The 18,611-nt window shown below is 40.8% G+C and overlaps 1 protein-coding gene across 3 annotated transcripts in view; it reads left to right on the forward strand.

The window, feature by feature from the left end:
- The window catches only part of LOC133424023 (receptor-type tyrosine-protein phosphatase O-like), an 81,701-nt gene extending 67,011 nt beyond the window's left edge, over positions 1-14,690 (forward strand). For all 3 annotated transcript variants that reach the window (XM_061714392.1, XM_061714393.1, XM_061714394.1), the window contains 6 exons: positions 845-979; positions 2,612-2,737; positions 6,524-6,678; positions 9,110-9,245; positions 10,028-10,143; positions 10,210-14,690. In XM_061714392.1, the coding sequence (XP_061570376.1) occupies positions 845-979; positions 2,612-2,737; positions 6,524-6,678; positions 9,110-9,245; positions 10,028-10,132 (657 nt within the window). In that variant the 3' untranslated portion in view covers positions 10,133-10,143; positions 10,210-14,690. The remainder of the gene's footprint in view (positions 1-844; positions 980-2,611; positions 2,738-6,523; positions 6,679-9,109; positions 9,246-10,027; positions 10,144-10,209) is intronic.
- The last annotated feature ends 3,921 nt before the right edge of the window (positions 14,691-18,611 follow it).

The following is an 18,611-nucleotide window of genomic DNA, read 5'->3' on the forward strand; positions in this document are numbered from 1 at the left end:
TCATACATTCCTAGCATAACTACACTTAATAAAAACAAAAACAATAATAATACATGTACACACACACACACACACACATCAGTTATATATGCATAATATATTAATAACACTATAATTATACTAATACACTATAATAGCACTAATAATACCATACATTAGTCATATATTTTCAGTCATCGCTATCATTATAATAATAATTATAATATAATAATTATACAAATCAAACATTACATTCAAAAGAACAATTAAAGCCTGTATGTTAAGTAAATATAATGAAATATGTTAGTTAAGTTTGATTGACATACCCATACAGGGCGGTAATTTTATTTTATTTTAGTTTTTTATTCACTTAGTTGTTTTTTTTTTATTTATTTTATTTTTTTTATTTATGATATTTGTGAAGTTATTTCTTGGAAAAAGGGGCAGATCAGATAAGATTCTTCTTCTTTCTGCTCCCTTTTCAATCACAATTTAAGTACATTTGTATTTGTATTGAATTGTTTTATTTTTTTTAATGAAATAAAGAATAAATGAAATGAATTATCAATAATAAATCCCCAGTCATATGGTCTGCAGCATTAGCTGAGCCTTAAGTCGTTTTTTAAAAGTTAATTTGTTTTGTGAGCGAGATATGTGAGGAGATAAAGAGTTCCAGGACGTTACTGAACGATGGATAACTGAGTGTTTGAGTAGATTAGTTCTCTGAGTTGGAGGTATCAGGTATCCAGAACTGGCATTTCTGGTGTCATGGTTTATGTCTGTCTCTAGTGTTTTTAATTTAACGATGAAGAAGACCACAACGTCCCGCTCGGTCCCTAAAACGTCTCTTATTTCCTCCATCCAGGGCTACAAACACTCGAAGGAGTACATCGCCACCCAGGGGCCGCTGCCCGAGACCCGCAACGACTTCTGGAAGATGGTGCTGCAGCAGAAGTCGCCCATCATCGTCATGCTGACACAGTGCAGCGAGCGGCGGCGGGTGAGGAGGCCGAGCCTATACTAATAATAATAATAATAATTAAAGCTGCAAGCAGCGATGAACGGGCCCTCGCATTCATGGCCACCTCCCCCCATAAGCATATCAGACATGACACCACCCATGACTTCCTATGTCAAACCATTCAAAAGTTATAGCAGAAAATCGGGACAACCAATCAGAAGAAAAAAAGTGCCAATGAAGGTCAAGGACTCCATACCTCACAACCCGTACAAAGTCTTTTTCACAACCCGTACAAAAGTTATGGCAGAGAAAAGTTTTCTAGGGGGCGCTGTTGAGCCGTTAGGCCACGCCCATTAATGCAAACCATGAAATATCAAATTTATCACCAGGCCTGGCTTGGATGCAAAATTTGGTGACTTTTGGGGAACTATCAAATATGGACCAATCAGATGAAGGAGGGGCTGCGCTTTTTGGCGTCTAGAGTCGCCACGGTAACGCTTTTAAAAGAGAAAAGTAATGCACGTAGTCGCAGGATGGAGACGCATATTTTGATGTATAACACATCTGGGTGCACGTTATGGTTCGGGCCGTATTAACTGCCGAAGGAATGGCATAAATTGCTCCAAAATTACGCGATTAATTCAGAATGTTCAAAATGGCCGACTTCCTATTCAGTTTCGGCCATGGCGCCAACAGACTTTTCTTTTAGTAGTGACATGATACAGGTGTGTACCGATTTTCGTTCATGTACGTCAAACTGTATTGTGGGGCTTGAGGCACAAAGTTTTCTGGGGGGCGCTGTTGAGCCATTAGGCCACACCCATTAATGCAAATATATGAAATATCAAATTTATCGCCAGGCCTGTTTTTGTTTTGTGTTATGTTCTCATTTCGCTGTCTTCATTTTGTGGAATGTCTCCGCTTTTTTTTTTTTGCAGAGTATTTTTTATTTGATATTTTCTTTATCTAATGTAAATTTATTTGGTTTGCTTTTATTATGTTATGTTTAGTACTGTATTATTTTAAAATGTTGGCAGACCCTAGGAAGAATAGCTGCAGTATGTATCTGTATATGTATGTGTATATATATGTGTGTGTGTGTGTGTGTGTGTGTGTGTGTGTGTGTGTGTGTGTGTGTGTGTGTGTGTGTGTGTGTGTGTGTGTGTGTGTGTGTGTGTGTGTGTGTGTGTATACATACATATATATACACACATACAGTATATACATATATACACACATACACACATACATACATACCCTTGTGTGAAAAAGTGTTAGCCTACTTCCCAATTTCTTATTTTGTTGCATGTTTGTCACTTAAATGTTTCATCTTTGAATATTAGACAAAGACAACACAAGTAAACACAAAATGCAGTTTTTAAATGAAGGTTTTTATTATTAAGGAGGAAACAAATCCAAACCTACATGGCCCTGTGTATGTGTGTGTGTGTGTGTGTGTGTGTGTATATATATATATATATATATATATATATATATATATATATATATATATATATATATATATATATATATATATATATATATATATATATATATATATATATATATATATACACATACACACACAAATTCACACATACAGAGCTCCTCTGCCGCCCCCTGGTGGCCGCTGGTCGCGGCTGCAGCCTCACATCTCCCTGGTGTCTGCAGGTGAAGTGCGACCACTACTGGCCCTTCGTGGACGAGCCCCTGATGCTGTACGGGGAGATCAGCGTGGAGAAGCTGTCTGAGAGCGAGTCTCCGGAGTGGATCATCCGCAAGTTCAGGCTGGAATACGTGAGTGTCGGGGTCTGGGTCAGGGGGGCCAGAAAAGTTGCTTTCGTCAACGAAAATAATGACTAAATATCGTCGTCAACGAACCTTTATAACGAGACGAGTCACGAGACGCAACAAAAATGCTGGTTATGTGACGATAACGATAATTAAATATATAATGCAATATCGTAGAGGAATGAAAATTAGACTAAAATGTAGATTACAAAATAAAAACTCCGCTAAAATGTGTCTTCATTTAAACAAAGTTAAATAGAGAAAGGGGCCGATGGCCGGCCTCTGCTCTGGGGCTGGAGAAGAAGAAGAGACCATCTTTGGATACACTTTCCTACATAGACGTGGAAAAGAAAACCCAATGTGTCGTGGAAAAAGAAAAAGATAAAAATAAATATGTTGTAAACTCAAATAAGAGTCTTCTGTATCTGGAATGAATGTATTCTTGAGTCTATAAAGTAACAATAACATAATAATAATAATAATAATAAGAGAACCTTGTTTGAATTGTAAAATGGGTTTGGCTAAATACAATCTTGGACTAAAACTGGACTAAAATGGTCCTGGACAATTCTGACTAAAATCAGACTAAAATGCTCAGGGGCCTCATTTAAAATGGACTGCGTAGGAGTCATACTAAAAGTGCACGTACGCTCAAAAGCCGAAAATGCCGGGCGCACGCATGTGCACGCAGATTTGCACGCAACGTTCCATTATGAATCACAGTCCAGCTGGAAGGTTGCGCAGCTGAATATCCCGCCCTCTACACGCCCATAAATGCATATGGATGAGCCTACTGAGCATGCGCAGTGGCTTCCTGCAGCCTGTTAGGCGTCAGAGAGGGTGTCAGCCACCGTGAGACTGACTTTCACGGAGACCTAGATGTTGTAGATGATGTGGAGGACAGAAAAACCACATTATTTGGTGGTCACAGTAAAAGTTAGAATAAGTATATAAATAGTATAAAATAAAGCGAGTGAGTGGCAGCACGCCGTTGCTGCGCTAAACGCCGTGAGTTCCCCGGCGCAACAGGGGGACACACGTCCCCCCGTCTTTTCAAAATCATGTTTTTTTTCCCCTTACTTTTTACAGTTTAAAAACTAACGGTAGGCTCAGCCTTAAATTGCAAATTATCAAGACACTGTATGAAAGCGATACGAAAACGGCCCCGCAGCCCCGCTTCACCCCCCTCCTCCTCTCCCGTCTCCCCTCAGAGCTGCTCAGGGCGGGTTTATGGTTCTGCGTTCCTTTAACGCAGAGCCTACGGCGTAGGTGCGCGTCGCCGCGTACCCTACGCCGTAGGATCTGCGTCGTTTTAACGCGGGACCCTAATTTAGGCACCATACCCGCACCTAAAGGTTTCACGCGCGCGTAAAACTCATATATATGAAAAAAAATCTGAGTCCCTTTAGGGGCTACGTGGGGCTCCCTAAACGCAGCCCCTCATTTGTTCTGTCCTAAAGCGGGTGAAGAAGAGGCTGCAGCTCCAGCAGCACCAGAGTCCTGACTGACTGAGCTTCACACACAGAGGACACGATCAGCGCTATATTATTTTATTTTATTATTTTATTATTTTAAGTCTGATATATGTTGTGATGTGTGATGACATTATTAAGAGTATGACATGAATCTGGCTTCATTTCACCACCTCACAGCCTGTGTCGCCAGTTCCCCATATCTTAAGTAAATTCTTACGGGAGGGTCCAGGTTGCCGTAAAGATAAGCAGATTTTTCGGTTAGTTTTTTCTTTTTACATCCGAGGATTTGCGTAGATGGCGGCTTCCGCAACTTTCAGGCGCTTTTTCTGCGCAAGCAAGCTTTATAGATGAGGCCCCAGACCTTTAGTCGCCTGAAACTTGACACGACTAAGAGGAGAATGGACGTGACTAAAATTAATAAAAACAAAAATCATAGCCGGACCCAAAGACTAGAATAAAACTGAAATTGAAACAGGCTGTTGGAGCCGTATTGGTACTGTTTGTATTTTCTGAGGGAGGTGCATCATAGTGCTGCTGGTGATAATGTTGACTGATTATTGAAAATAGTGGATGGATTCTGTTGTTGTGACTGTTTTCTGCTGCTCCTCCTCCTGGGATTAGGGAGAGTTACAGCTGGTGCTGGCTCTGTTTTTTGTGTTGAAGGAGTGAGGAGTGAGACAGTTTTTCTACCGCTAAATAAGTTTTGTTTTTTGATCATTGTAAAGTCAACCACGGAGAATACAGGACTGTCTCAGAAAATTAGAATATTGTGATTTTCTGTAATGCAATTACAAAAACAAAATTGTCATACATTCTGGATTCATTACAAATCAACTCAAATATTGCAAGCCTTTTATTCTTTTAATATTGCTGATCATGGTTTACAGCTTAAGAAAACTCAAATATCCTATCTAAAAAAATTATAATATTCTGGGAATCTTAATCTACTGTAAACCATAATCAGTAATATTAAAATAATAAAAGGCTTGCAATATGTCAGTTGATTTGTAATGAATACAGAATGTATGACATTTTAGTTTTTTTTAAATTGCATTACAGAAAATAAAGAACTTTATCACAATATTCTAATTTTCTGAGACAATCCTGTATTTATGTTGTGAAAATAAATTCTAATCATTTTGAATCTGATCTTCGCGAGTGCTTAAGCAATTTAGCGAGTCATCGACCTCCTCCTCAGACTACTTTGCTAATTTAATTTTATTTTTAACGCAAGAGTAGATATAACAAGTAGAAAAACTCCACTGAAGACTTGAAGGAGAACAGAGAGTCGGCGAAGAAGAAAGGCTGGCGAGCCGTGAGTAAAATCAGCTGATTGGCTTTATGAATGAAAGCGCTGCTGCGCTATAAAGGAACAATATGGAAAGAAAAGTTGTGGATTGGAATAAAACAGGATGTTGAAAGGATGTTCAGGGAGGAACTGAATGATTAAATAAGCGGTAATTAAAGGAACTTGTGTGACTATCTGGAATGATGTCTGGCACATCTGAGACTGCAGCTGAGGCTGAGGACATGTTGAAATCGTGCAGATTGGGAGCATGCACGAGGAGATTAAATGAAATAAAGGCTTTGATGACTGATGAAAGAAATGTTGATAAAGTCAATGATGCATTTGAAGTGTTGAAAGGAGCTGTGGATGAATTTAAAATTGCTCACAAATCTGTGCAAGAGCTCTTATCAAAGGAGGAAAAGGAAAATGATTATTATGACTGGTATTAACCCAGAATAACTAACCTGAAATATTTCTTGGAAAAGAGAAATTGCTAAAACATTTGGTCTGTGGTCTCAGTTGAAACAACTTGGTTGGGTTGCTTATGACACAGGATTCACTTCAAACCATCTGGATTCTAGATTTAAACTCTGGTCGAGGAGGGGAATCACTGCTTTCTGTAAAATAATGGAGGGGGGCGTATTGCAGAGCTTTCAGAAAATACAAGATAACTACAACCTTGAAAAACAAGACTTTTATAGGTATTTACAGGTACAGCATTACACTGCAAAAACTCAAAATCTTAACAAGAATATTTGTCTTATTTCTAGTTAAAATGTCTCATTTTTAGTCAAAAAAATCTCATTAGACTTAAAACAAGACTCATCACTGGAAAAAATAAAAATTTTCACCCGTTTCAAGTAGATTTTCACTTAAAATAAGTAGAAAAATCTGCATGTGGAACAATATTTTTTTGCTTGTAATAAGAAGATAAATCTTGTCCCACTGGCAGATTTTTCTACTTATTTCAAGTGAAAATTGACTTGAAACAGGTGAAAATTGTCAAATAAGTTATTTTTCTCCCCGCAGGCCGACGAGGTGCAGGACGTGCTGCACCTGAACTACACGTCCTGGCCGGACCACGGCGTCCCCACCGTCAACGCCATCGAGAGCATCCTGCAGTTCGTCCACATCGTCCGGCAGCAGGCCAACAGGACCCGGGACCCCATCATCGTCCACTGCAGGTCAGTACCAGGACCAGAACCACAACCAGAACCATCCGGGCCGGTGGCGGGGGTCACTTCCTGTCACTTTTTTTCCACATTTATTCAGCCCAGTATAAAATACAGAACAAGTAACATACAAATGTAAAAGAGAGATGGTAATGTGCTCGGCTGAGGCAAAAAGCCCAAGGGGCTTAAACGAGGCCTCTACCTTTAAAATACAGCAAAAGATTGTACAAAGATTTAAAATATGCAGAATACATGATTGCAGTCTAAAAACAAAAACAAAGCAAATAAACAGCAGCATGAACAGAATACATGGTATCTACATGATTAAAGAAAAAATAACAAATCTAGAAATGTCATTAGGTAATCTGATCAATTAAATGTGTCCTGAGCTTATGTTTGAAATGATTGAATGAAGTAGAGGTAGAGAGATTGCTGTATAGCTGTTCCATAACTGGAATAACTGTTATAGTACCAGTAGTACCAGTTATAGTACCAGTTATTGCTGTATAGGTGTTCCATAACTGGAATAACTGTTATAGTACCAGTAGTACCAGTTATAGTACCAGTTATTGCTGTATAGGTGTTCCATAACTGGAATAACTGTTATAGTACCAGTAGTAACAGTTATAGTACCAGTTATTGCTGTATAGGTGTTCCATAACTGGAATAACTGTTATAGTACCAGTAGTACCAGTTATAGTACCAGTTATTGCTGTATAGCTGTTCCATAACTGGAATAACTGTTATAGTACCAGTAGTACCAGTTATAGTACCAGTTATTGCTGTATAGCTGTTCCATAACTGGAATAACTGTTATAGTACCAGTAGTACCAGTTATAGTACCAGTTATTGCTGTATAGGTGTTCCATAACTGGAATAACTGTTATAGTACCAGTAGTACCAGTTATAGTACCAGTTATTGCTGTATAGCTGTTCCATAACTGGAATAACTGTTATAGTACCAGTAGTACCAGTTATAGTACCAGTTATTGCTGTATAGCTGTTCCATAACTGGAATAACTGTTATAGTACCAGTAGTACCAGTTATAGTACCAGTTATTGCTGTATAGCTGTTCCATAACTGGAATAACTGTTATAGTACCAGTAGTAACAGTTATAGTACCAGTTATTGCTGTATAGGTGTTCCATAACTGGAATAACTGTTATAGTACCAGTAGTACCAGTTATAGTACCAGTTATTGCTGTATAGCTGTTCCATAACTGGAATAACTGTTATAGTACCAGTAGTAACAGTTATAGTACCAGTTATTGCTATATAGCTGTTCCATAACTGGAATAACTGTTATAGTACCAGTAGTACCAGTTATAGTACCAGTTATTGCTGTATAGGTGTTCCATAACTGGAATAACTGTTATAGTACCAGTAGTACCAGTTATAGTACCAGTTATTGCTGTATAGGTGTTCCATAACTGGAATAACTGTTATAGTACCAGTAGTACCAGTTATAGTACCAGTTATTGCTGTATAGGTGTTCCATAACTGGAATAACTGTTATAGTACCAGTAGTACCAGTTATAGTACCAGTTATTGCTGTATAGGTGTTCCATAACTGGAATAACTGTTATAGTACCAGTAGTAACAGTTATAGTACCAGTTATTGCTGTATAGCTGTTCCATAACTGGAATAACTGTTATAGTACCAGTAGTACCAGTTATAGTACCAGTTATTGCTGTATAGCTGTTCCATAACTGTATCTGATGGAGAACTGACGACACAAACCAGTACAGAACTTCGGGACATTTAAATGATTAGCCTGTCTTGTATTAAGATGGTGCATATCACTGTTAAACTGAAAAGAATCTTTACATGACAAAGAAAATGAAACTGGCAGGAACAATACTTTGAAAATAAAATTGCAGGTTTGATATGTATTTAACTTAAAGATGGGTAAAATATTGAGTTGTTTGAAAAGAGGGGCAGAATGAGCAGACCAATTAATGTGTGTGGCAATCCTGCAGAATCCTTTCTGCAACATATTAAGTTTATGAAGATGTGTGTTATAGGTAGCTCCCCAAATAACATTACAGTAAATGAGATATGGATATATCAAGCTATAATAAAGAGTTGGGAGACAATTTTCATTCACCAAACTATGGAATTTTCCAATAATACCAATAGATTTAGATATTTTTTTACAGACATCGTTGATGTGGTTTTTCCAGCTTAAACTTTAATGGATAATTACACCAAGGAAGGTTGTTGTTCATTTCCTATAGACAGACTGCTGTTAGATTTACTATATATTTTATGTTTACATTATATTTATACATGACCCAGTTCCAGCCGGTCCCCAGACCAGCATCCTTCCACCACCGTGTCTGGTTGTGGGTCCGAGCTGGTTCTGGTCCCGGCTGGTTGGTTCTGGGGAAGGTTTGCGTGTTCTGGCCCGGTTCTCAGCTGCGGCTCTGATTCTGTTCCAGCGCCGGCGTGGGCCGGACCGGGACCTTCATCGCTCTGGACCGCCTCATGCAGCACATCAGAGAACACGAGTTCGTGGACATCCTGGGGATGGTGTCGGAGATGAGGTCCCACCGGCTGTCCATGGTGCAGACGGAGGTCAGGGGAACACCATGTTTATGTGTGTGTGTGTGTGTGTGTGTGTGTGTGTGCGCGCATGAATAGAAATATACACATAAAGACATACAAACATATACACACCCACACATACATATGTGTGTGTGTATGCAGATACATACTTACGTATGCATGTGTGTGTATGTATATATATATATATATATATATATATATATTCCTGATTTCCTATTTTGTTGCATGTTTGTCCCTTAAATGTTTCAGGTCATCTTTAAATATTAGACAAAGACAACACAAGTAAACACAAAATGCAGTTTTAAAATGAAGGTTTTTATTATTAAGGGGGAAAAAAATCCAAACCTACACGGCCCTGTGTGAAATATATATACACATGTATAGAAATATACACATACACACACAAATACAAACATACATACTTATATACACATATGTGTGTGTGTATGTGTATATATATATATATACACACACACACACACACACACACACACACACACACACACACACACACACACACACACACACACACACACACACACACACACACACACACACACACACACACACACACACACACACTCTCTGCCAGGAACATAAGGCACTATCAGGTCTTGTAAATACTGCGGAGCTGAGCCGTTTTGGGCTTTATATGCAAGTAATAACATTTTAAATTGGATTCTGGACATACATACATACATACATACACATATGCATACACCTATATATGTGACAGCTGCTGGTTGGTTGTTGTTGCATCATGTGACTGACAGCTGGTTGGTTGGTTGCAGGAGCAGTACGTCTTCATCCACCAGTGCGTGCTGCTGATGTGGCAGAAGAAGAAGCAGCAGTCCATCAGCTCCGACGTCATCTACGAGAACGCCGGCAAGACATAGCAACGCCAGACGTGAGTCCCACCGCCGCCGCCCCGGGCCGGTGACCCGGGCCGTGACTGATTCTGGTCCTCCTGCAGGCTGAAGGCGCCGAGCCTCCCGAGCTTCAGCAGACCCGCCTCATCATCCACGACCCAACAGAACCACCAGACTTCAGTTTGACTCGCCGTCACAGCGTGGGATGGAGCTTTGCCTTAAGGAGCCTTCACTGACGTCCCCCCCCTCCCCTGAACCGGACCGGTGGTGGCCCGCATTGGCCCGGAGGACCGGCGGGACCGACCCAGCAGCTCTGCGTTTCAGTTTCAGTCTTTTTTACTCTCAGGAAGCTGCTGCGACCGTCCTCCCCCTCGATATCCTGCCGATCCGTGGTTCCGGACCGCGACTGTAAAACCAAGCTGATCAACTGCCAGGACCCGACCCAGCAAACGTCCGGCGCCGGAGAGCAACGGTTCCGTCCATATCACGGGTTCTGGGAGGCGTTTGCTGGGTTTCCACGACGACCAGAGGGCACAAAACCGACTGAAAGGAGCAAACACCTGATCTGACCGGAGGCTTGGGGGCGGAGCTCCGGCGAGGGGGCGGAGCCACGTGATCGGACCACGTTTCAGTATCATCCTCCACTTTTTACAGATTTAAACTGAGGGGCTCCGACTTTCCTCAGATGTGGTTTGGGGGCGTCCACACCCCAGAACTTGAAGGTGGAACCGTGACGAGGAAGGAAACCTCTCTAGTCCAGAGTCTTGGTTGTTAGCGGCGGGGGCGGCGGCGGCGAGGTGTTTCGTCGGCGGAGCCTCTTTTGCTCCGACGCTGTTGGACGTTAAACGCTAATTTCAGGTTCTTCGGGGCGAACGTTGGGCGGTTTTTATTCCAGTTGAGCTTAATTTCCATTTTTCGTTGCCATGGAAACCCTCCAGCTGACCAACCACAAGGTGGTGATTCAACGCCTGTAAATAAACGCTAATTTAAAAAAGGGATACAAACCCCTTCCAACAGCACATATCAAAAGTGTTTAAAGATTTAGGCCCACGTTCACACGTAGCAAAAACGGTGGTGTTTTCATGCGTTTTGGCCGTTCGTTTACACGAAAACGAAGCTCAAAGTCGCCAAAAACCATCATTTCTGAAAACTCCGGCCAAAGTGGAGATTTGCAAAAACTCCGTCTTCACGTTTGCTTGTAAACGGAGGGAAACGGACGTTTAGGCTTCAGAACGTCACATTATGCGACAGAAACGTCACCAGCGTCATGTGTGCGACCTGTGTTTACAATTTGTTTGGCCACGTCAATATTTTCTTGTATTTTACCTGTTTTATATTCTAACGTCACACTTAAAAGTAACTCCTCTTCTCTGTCACTCCAAACGAAAGACTCTCGTTCATCTTGGAAGTAACTGGAAGTTACTCGTGTCATTTGTTGATGTTTTTTTTCCAGGATTCTGATTGGCTAGCATGACTTTATGCTTCTCGTTACACTGCCCCCTGCAGGTTTGGCTGCTCATAGCACCTTAACAGATATTTATGCAGGTTTGTGTAAATGATGGTATTTTTCAAAACGTAGAGGGGGAAATATCCGTTTTTGTAAATACCCGGCTATGTGCAAACGTGGCCTTACTTCTATCGTGACCTCATTTGCATTAACAGTATTGGCCCGATTATAAGACGACCCCCTCTTTTTCAAGACTCAAGTTTGAAAAAAGACTTTTTGAACACCAAATTCAATTTTTATACAGAAAATAATTACAGTACATCTGAAACAAATGATTATAATAATAGATTCGAGAGAAAAGGCATGTTATTTTGCCTCATTCAAATCATCATCTTGAAGTTTGCATCATAACTTCTCCTCAGCTGCTGGTTAACCTGCTGATCTTCCACCCACATTTCTCCATTTTCTGTTATCTCTTCTCTTATTTTCTTTTTTCTTTCTTACCGCTATTTTTTATTTTTCTTCTTCATGACAGGGGTTGGTTTTGGCCTGGGGAGTTAAGTTCAGCATTGGCTTTAAAGATATCTGGCGCCATCTAGCGTTGTGAATGGGGATAATGTCTAGTCCAGGGGTCGGCAACCCGCGGCTCCAGAGCCGCATGCGACTCTTTAGCGCCGCCCTAGTGGCTCCTGTAGCTTTTTCAAAAATGTTTGACCTTTTTTCTTCTTTTTTTTCTTTTTTCTTCTTTTTTTTTTTCCTTTCCTTTTCAATCTCGCCATTTCGACATTAATCTCAACATTTAGACTTTTTTCTCGAAATTTTGACTTTTTTCTCGACATTTAGACTTTTTTCACGAAATTGTGTCTATTTCCTCGACATTTTGACTTTTTTCTCGAAATTACGACTTTTTTCTCGACATTTCGACTTTTTGCATAATGAAAAAAAAAAAACTTCCCCCAGTTATAACTAATATAGATACATGCAGCATGTGTTGCCTTCATTCTAAGGTTTATACAAGACTTTTCATTTTTTGCGGCTCCAGACATTTGTTTTTTGTGTTTTTGGTCCAATATGGCTCAACAGTTTGAGTTGCCGACCCCTGACCACGAATGGAAGACGACCCCCACTTTTTCAGTCTTAATTCAATGCAGAAAACACCGTCTTATATTCAGGCCAATACGGTAAAAGGTCATTAGAAGGTCAGCGTCTAAACGACGACGTCTACGATGATTTTAACTAACTTTACCTAAACTTCATCACCGTGACGTAGAAACGGACCGGCTCTGGCTAACCGTCTCGTTAACGTTGGATTTAAAGTTTGATCCAAACTAACTTCATCTCTCCTGGTGGCGGATGAACGGTGTTTATGCCGTCTGTAACCATGACAACAGTCAGACGAAGCCTCACCTGTAGTTCAACCTTACTAACAGATCTATTTTTAGATTTTCTACGTATCTGAATCATCTTTGATGGTCACCGTTAAAGAAAACCGTAAATGTCGTTCTAAGACTGAGCTAGCAACGGTAACTAGGGGGCGGGGCTTACTGAGTCAGCTCATAAACGGCCAATAGAAGCGACCACAAAAGAGAGTGACGGACGGCGACAGAAAACTTTTAAAATCTCTTGAAGAGGCCGAGATGACGATCAGTGGTGTTTCTGTCGATACTAGTGTCAGAGAACCACCGAAGACTTTTAATAACTTTAATAACTTTATATCAGCAACACTGAGACGCAGAAACGACCTCAGATCAGCTGATCGACCGTCACGCTGCGGTAAAAACACATCGCCGACGTTCATCAGCTCAAACACAGAACCGCGTCGCGGTGGATTCAGACGAGAAATACTCCAATAAGATCAATATTAAAGCACAGATCAGCCGGTTACATCCCATAATACTGCATCACTTCCTCTGAACTAACAAGTGTTGACGAGGAACCTGAAACGGAAGGGTTTGACTTTAGTGAGTGAAACGTTGATAAACGAGGAAGCTTGTTGGATCAGTCGCATCTACGACTCAGCAGGTTTACGCTAAAGTCGGTTTAAATCTGTAAAAAGTGTCGACGTCCAACAGTTTTAAACCCGAATTTTATATTGAGCTCTAAATGTTTGGTTTCAGATCTCATTTCTAACTGAATTTGAGAGAAAAGGACGTTTAACAAGGACGCGTTTTTGACTTCGGTCCGGCGGTTCCGTTTCAAACGGAAGACGAGTGTTTTCGTGTTTCTAGCGAATAAAAAAAATAAATAAATAAAAAGCGTAAATGCTGCCGACCCATTAAAGTCCTGTTTACTGAAATCCGTTCAAGCTTTTAAAAATGAAAATATATTAAAACTTGAATTTTATGAGCGAAAATGTGAAAAAAGTTGAGGCTTGTTTACACGAAAGTACAAAATGTAAAAGCAACAAAACGACATGATTGACAGCTTAAAATACCTAAAAAATAAAACGTTTATACATAAACGCCGACATGTGGCCAAAATGAATATTTTATTACTAAAAAAATAAATATAAAATACTAAAATAAGACATGTTGACGTAGGGGAACGAACAACATTTTTAGTTTTTTAGCTTAGCTTAGCTTAGCACGGCCCGTCGTTCCGACGTCCGACAGATCTGGTCGCCACGTCAACGCTCACACGTTTTCTCAAACTAAAGAGTCTTAAAAACTGCTTTTACGCCCTGAAACTCGGCCCGGCGACGACGTTTGGACCAGACGTTTTTAAAGGTTTTCCTTCCTCCTGATTGGTCGCCTCACTTCCTGCTGAACTTCCAAACGTGTCCTGATTCTGGCGACGTCCCGTACGACCGTCCAGAACCGCCGGTGAATGTGGGCCAGCCCCGTCCGGACCTCGTGGCCTTGTTGGTTCCAGCGGCTGAAGTCTGGACCCGTTTAGCCGCCGCTGGTTGCCGTGGCGACGTCAGCGCTACTATCAGATGTACTGTACATACCCACTGCTCCGCTCCGTCTCTGCTCGTCGGTACCGGTGATTTTGTGGCAGCGTCGTTTTAGATTTTGTTCTTTGAAGTTGTTGTGACGTGAATCGTTCCTGGAGCCGGAACCGGAACCGGGTCCTGGTCCTGGAACTGGTCCGGGAATCGGGTCCTGGTCCTGGAGCCGGTACCTGGAGCCGGTCCTGCACTGCAAAAACTCAAAATCTTAACAAGAATATTTGTCTTATTTCTAGTTCAAATGTCTAATTTTTAGTCAAAACAAATCTCATTACACTTAAAACAAGACTCATCACTGGAAAAAAACAAGTAGATTTTCACTTAAAATAAGTAGAAAAATCTGCCAGTGGAACAAGATTTTTTTGCTTGTAATAAGAAGATAAATCTTGTCCCACTGGCAGATTTTTCTACTTATTTCAAATGAAAATTTACCTGAAACAAGTGAAAATTGTCACATTTTTCTGGTGTTATTTTTCTGGTGATGACTTTAAATGTTCGAATAGCAGTAAAACCACATCCATTGATGAAATGACATAAGGGAGGGAAAGAAGTAAGAAGAAAGAAGATAAATCTTGTCCCACTGGCATATTTTTCTACTTATTTCAAGTGAATTTTTTATTTATTTTTTCTTGTTTTAAGTGTAATGAGATTATTTTTGGCTAAAAATAAGACATTTTAATTAGAAAAAAGACAAATATTCCTGGTAAGATTTTGAGTTTTTGCAGTGTGGAGCTGGTCCTGGAACCGGGTCCTGGAGCCGGTTCCGGTTCCAGCACTGAACACGGTTCTGGTCCCGGCTCCGGCTCCGGCCCGCTCGGTGTGTCCAGTTCAACTCATGTCATCGGTGCCATTCTCTCTCTCTCTCTTGTGCTTTGTGTCACGATTTGAAACAAGATCCTGAAGTCGGATCAAACTGTTTTAATGTGTGTTGTCAAAATAAAGTGTTGCAGTTTCTGTTGTTTTATATTCTGACCGCGCACACACACACACTATGAAGTGAACGTGGACTTACCTCACACTTGGTACCAGCTTGGTCCTTCAGCTTCCTCCCTTGTGGCTGCAGGTGCGTCTACACACACACACAACCACACACAACCACACACACACACCCCAACTGGTGGTGATTTACATCCACATATTTGTGTAAATACATGCTAAATGCATACGAGTACTAATACATCAGTACTAGTACATGAGTACTCATACACTAGGTACTAACACATCAGTACTGATATACTCAGTACTAATAGATTAGTACTAGTACACTCTGTACCAATACATGAATTAATGAATAGCTGGGAATAGCGGGGGGATCCCGGCACAGTACCCCAAGTGAGCACCGCGGCCAGTGGCGCGGCTCTCAAACCTGTTGACTGTGTTGGGGGTGGGTTGATAAGAGGCGGGGCCGGGGAAGGCGTTGACTATAAAGGAAGGTGTATTTATCATTGTGTGTAAGCGGTAAGTCTGTGAACTTCGCTCAGAGCTGCTCCTCAGCCAATGTCCTTGATGTTATCAGACGGCCCGGTCAGATCTGAAACAGGTCCACAGATGTTCCTGAAGAGGGGAGGGTTAGTGGGGGCAGAGTCACCTTGTTTACATTCCACCAGAAAGATTGTGACTACAGCAATCAGCCAAACCGCTCTGTCAAGGTCAGATTATAGAATCAACAATTGTATTGCAAGAACAGACTCAGTAATTTTCCGTCTGCCTTAAGTCTCTGGTTCATCAATGGCGACTCCAAACAGACGAATTTGTGATCAATTCCCGCCAAGCCGAGTCGCCAACTTCTCCAAGGTCTTATCCATCCTGCCAATGAGCTCAAAGACCGCCGCCAGCCTGCGATTCTGTTCGAGAATCGCATTCAGCTTGTGGTTTTGCTCTCCCAGCGTTAAAGTCAGTGTTGGTCGCCGCGCTTATCCCTTCAGCAATGTCGGGTAGCTCAGATAAGGCCAGAACAGCATTTGACGACTTACGTGTTTGTCGATATGCGAGGAATCCCCCCCACTCCAATTAGAAGAAATCCTGCTATCATAAATCCAATTATGTAGGCATCTTCAACGTCCTCGACAGACAGGATCGCCAAGCACGGTTTCCAATGTTTCCAGGAATCCATTGTGTATCCAGCAAAAAATTTCCCATCGGGGCAGGAGGGCTCCCTTACCCCCTGACTTCTTGTCGCAAAAATCTGGTCAATTGTGCTGAGAGACCAGTTAATCAATTCCATGATTGTAGAATTTCGGAGGAGTGAAAATGAGAGGCTCTGAAGACGAGACAGGACAAAAGCAGTAGCAGGGCAGATAGAGAAGGGAGAGGAGCAGAAAAGCGTCCGCCTTCACCGAGAGCCGGAAGTAGAAATACATGAGCACTAATACATTCGTACTAGTACATCAGTACGAGTAGATCAGTACTAATACATGAGTACTAACACCAGTACTAATACAATCTGTACTAACACATCAGTACAAGTACATCAGCACTAATACACTCAGTACTAGTACATTAGTACTTATACGTGAGTACTAACACATCAGTACTAGTACATCGGTACAAGTACATCAATACTAGTACACTCAGTACTAACACATCAGTACTAATACACTCGGTACCAATTCATGAGTACTAGTACATCAGTACTAGTATACCAGTACCAATACACCGGTTCTGATACACAAGTACTAATAGACTCGGTAATAACACATAAGTACAAGCACATGAGTACTAACATCAGTACGAATACACAGGTACTAATACACTTGGTACTATCAGTACTAGTACATCGGTACTAACACATCCGTACTAGTACACCAGTACTAATACATCAGCACTAATACACTCAGTACTAATACATTAGTACTAGAACATGAGTACTAATACATGAGTACTTGTAGACCACTAGCAATACAATCTGTACTAACACATCAGTACTAGTATATGAGTATTAATACAATTGTTCTGGCTATTTTGTTCAATATAGCCACAGCCCCAGCCTTAGAAGAGTGGTTTTAACACACCTTGGTTGTAGATCCAGATCCAGTCACCATGCAGCCAGTCATTGTCTAAAAATAAACTCAAAAAATATCCTACAAAACTTCATAAGCCAGCACAAAGTGTATGTTCTAGTTTATGTGAAAGAAAGAAAATGTATGGGAATGCTATGGTGAAATTCTACGGTGAGTTGTGTCTTTACTGCATAAGGTCCATTATTAACACATCAATGCTAAGTACTAATACGTTAATGCTACTACTACATGAGTACGGTACTAACAAATCAGTACTCAGAAGTGAAATAGAAATTTCACTTCTAACTGCATATTTTAATCAGCCACTAGATGGCAGTGCTGAGTAAACCTGTTGGAGTCCAGATCTGCTTCAGTCTTTAACACAAGTAGAAAAAGCTTTGGGAATTCTGATATTAGTGCTACTACTTGAGTATTTACACATCACTACTAGTACATCAGTACAGGTACATCAGCACTAATACACTCAGCACTTGTACATTAGTACTTATACGTGAGTACTAACATTTGATTTGATTTGGATCCCCATTTAGCTGATGTAGTTTACATCAACTACTAGGGTCCGATCAATAAAACAATAAAAATAATATGATAAAAATACAGTTCAGAAATGCAAATTTAGCAAATCATTTAGCAAGCAAATAGCAGCAAAGCATAGTCTTAACATCCAATCAGATATAGTGACATGTGATTTTGTGGGGGATCATCACACATATACAGTGTCAAAAAAACACTCAGATGCAGCAAGACACACCGTAAATAAATAATGTATGGTTACACTACCTTTTGTGAGCTATGTGTTTCTTCACTTGTTTTTTGAAACTGACCTTGCTCTGGGTTTTAGAAATGTAACCCGGAAGAGAATTCCATTCAGCAATAGCTCTGTAGAGACTGTTTGTTGTTTGAAATTTGTTTTTGCTTTTGGAACACAGTATTTAGGGGCTTAGGGGGCGTGTCTGTGTGAGACAGGAAGTGAGTATAAAAAACTTGGATCAATTAAAGTAATCTGATTACAGATCAGTGAATAACCGGTGAGGGAATACTGCTGAGATCAGACACGTCCGACTGTCGATCGTATACAGGACGAAAGTA

Source organism: Cololabis saira, chromosome 23 (genome assembly GCF_033807715.1).
Source record: "Cololabis saira isolate AMF1-May2022 chromosome 23, fColSai1.1, whole genome shotgun sequence".
NCBI classification, from domain to species: domain Eukaryota; kingdom Metazoa; phylum Chordata; class Actinopteri; order Beloniformes; family Belonidae; genus Cololabis; species Cololabis saira.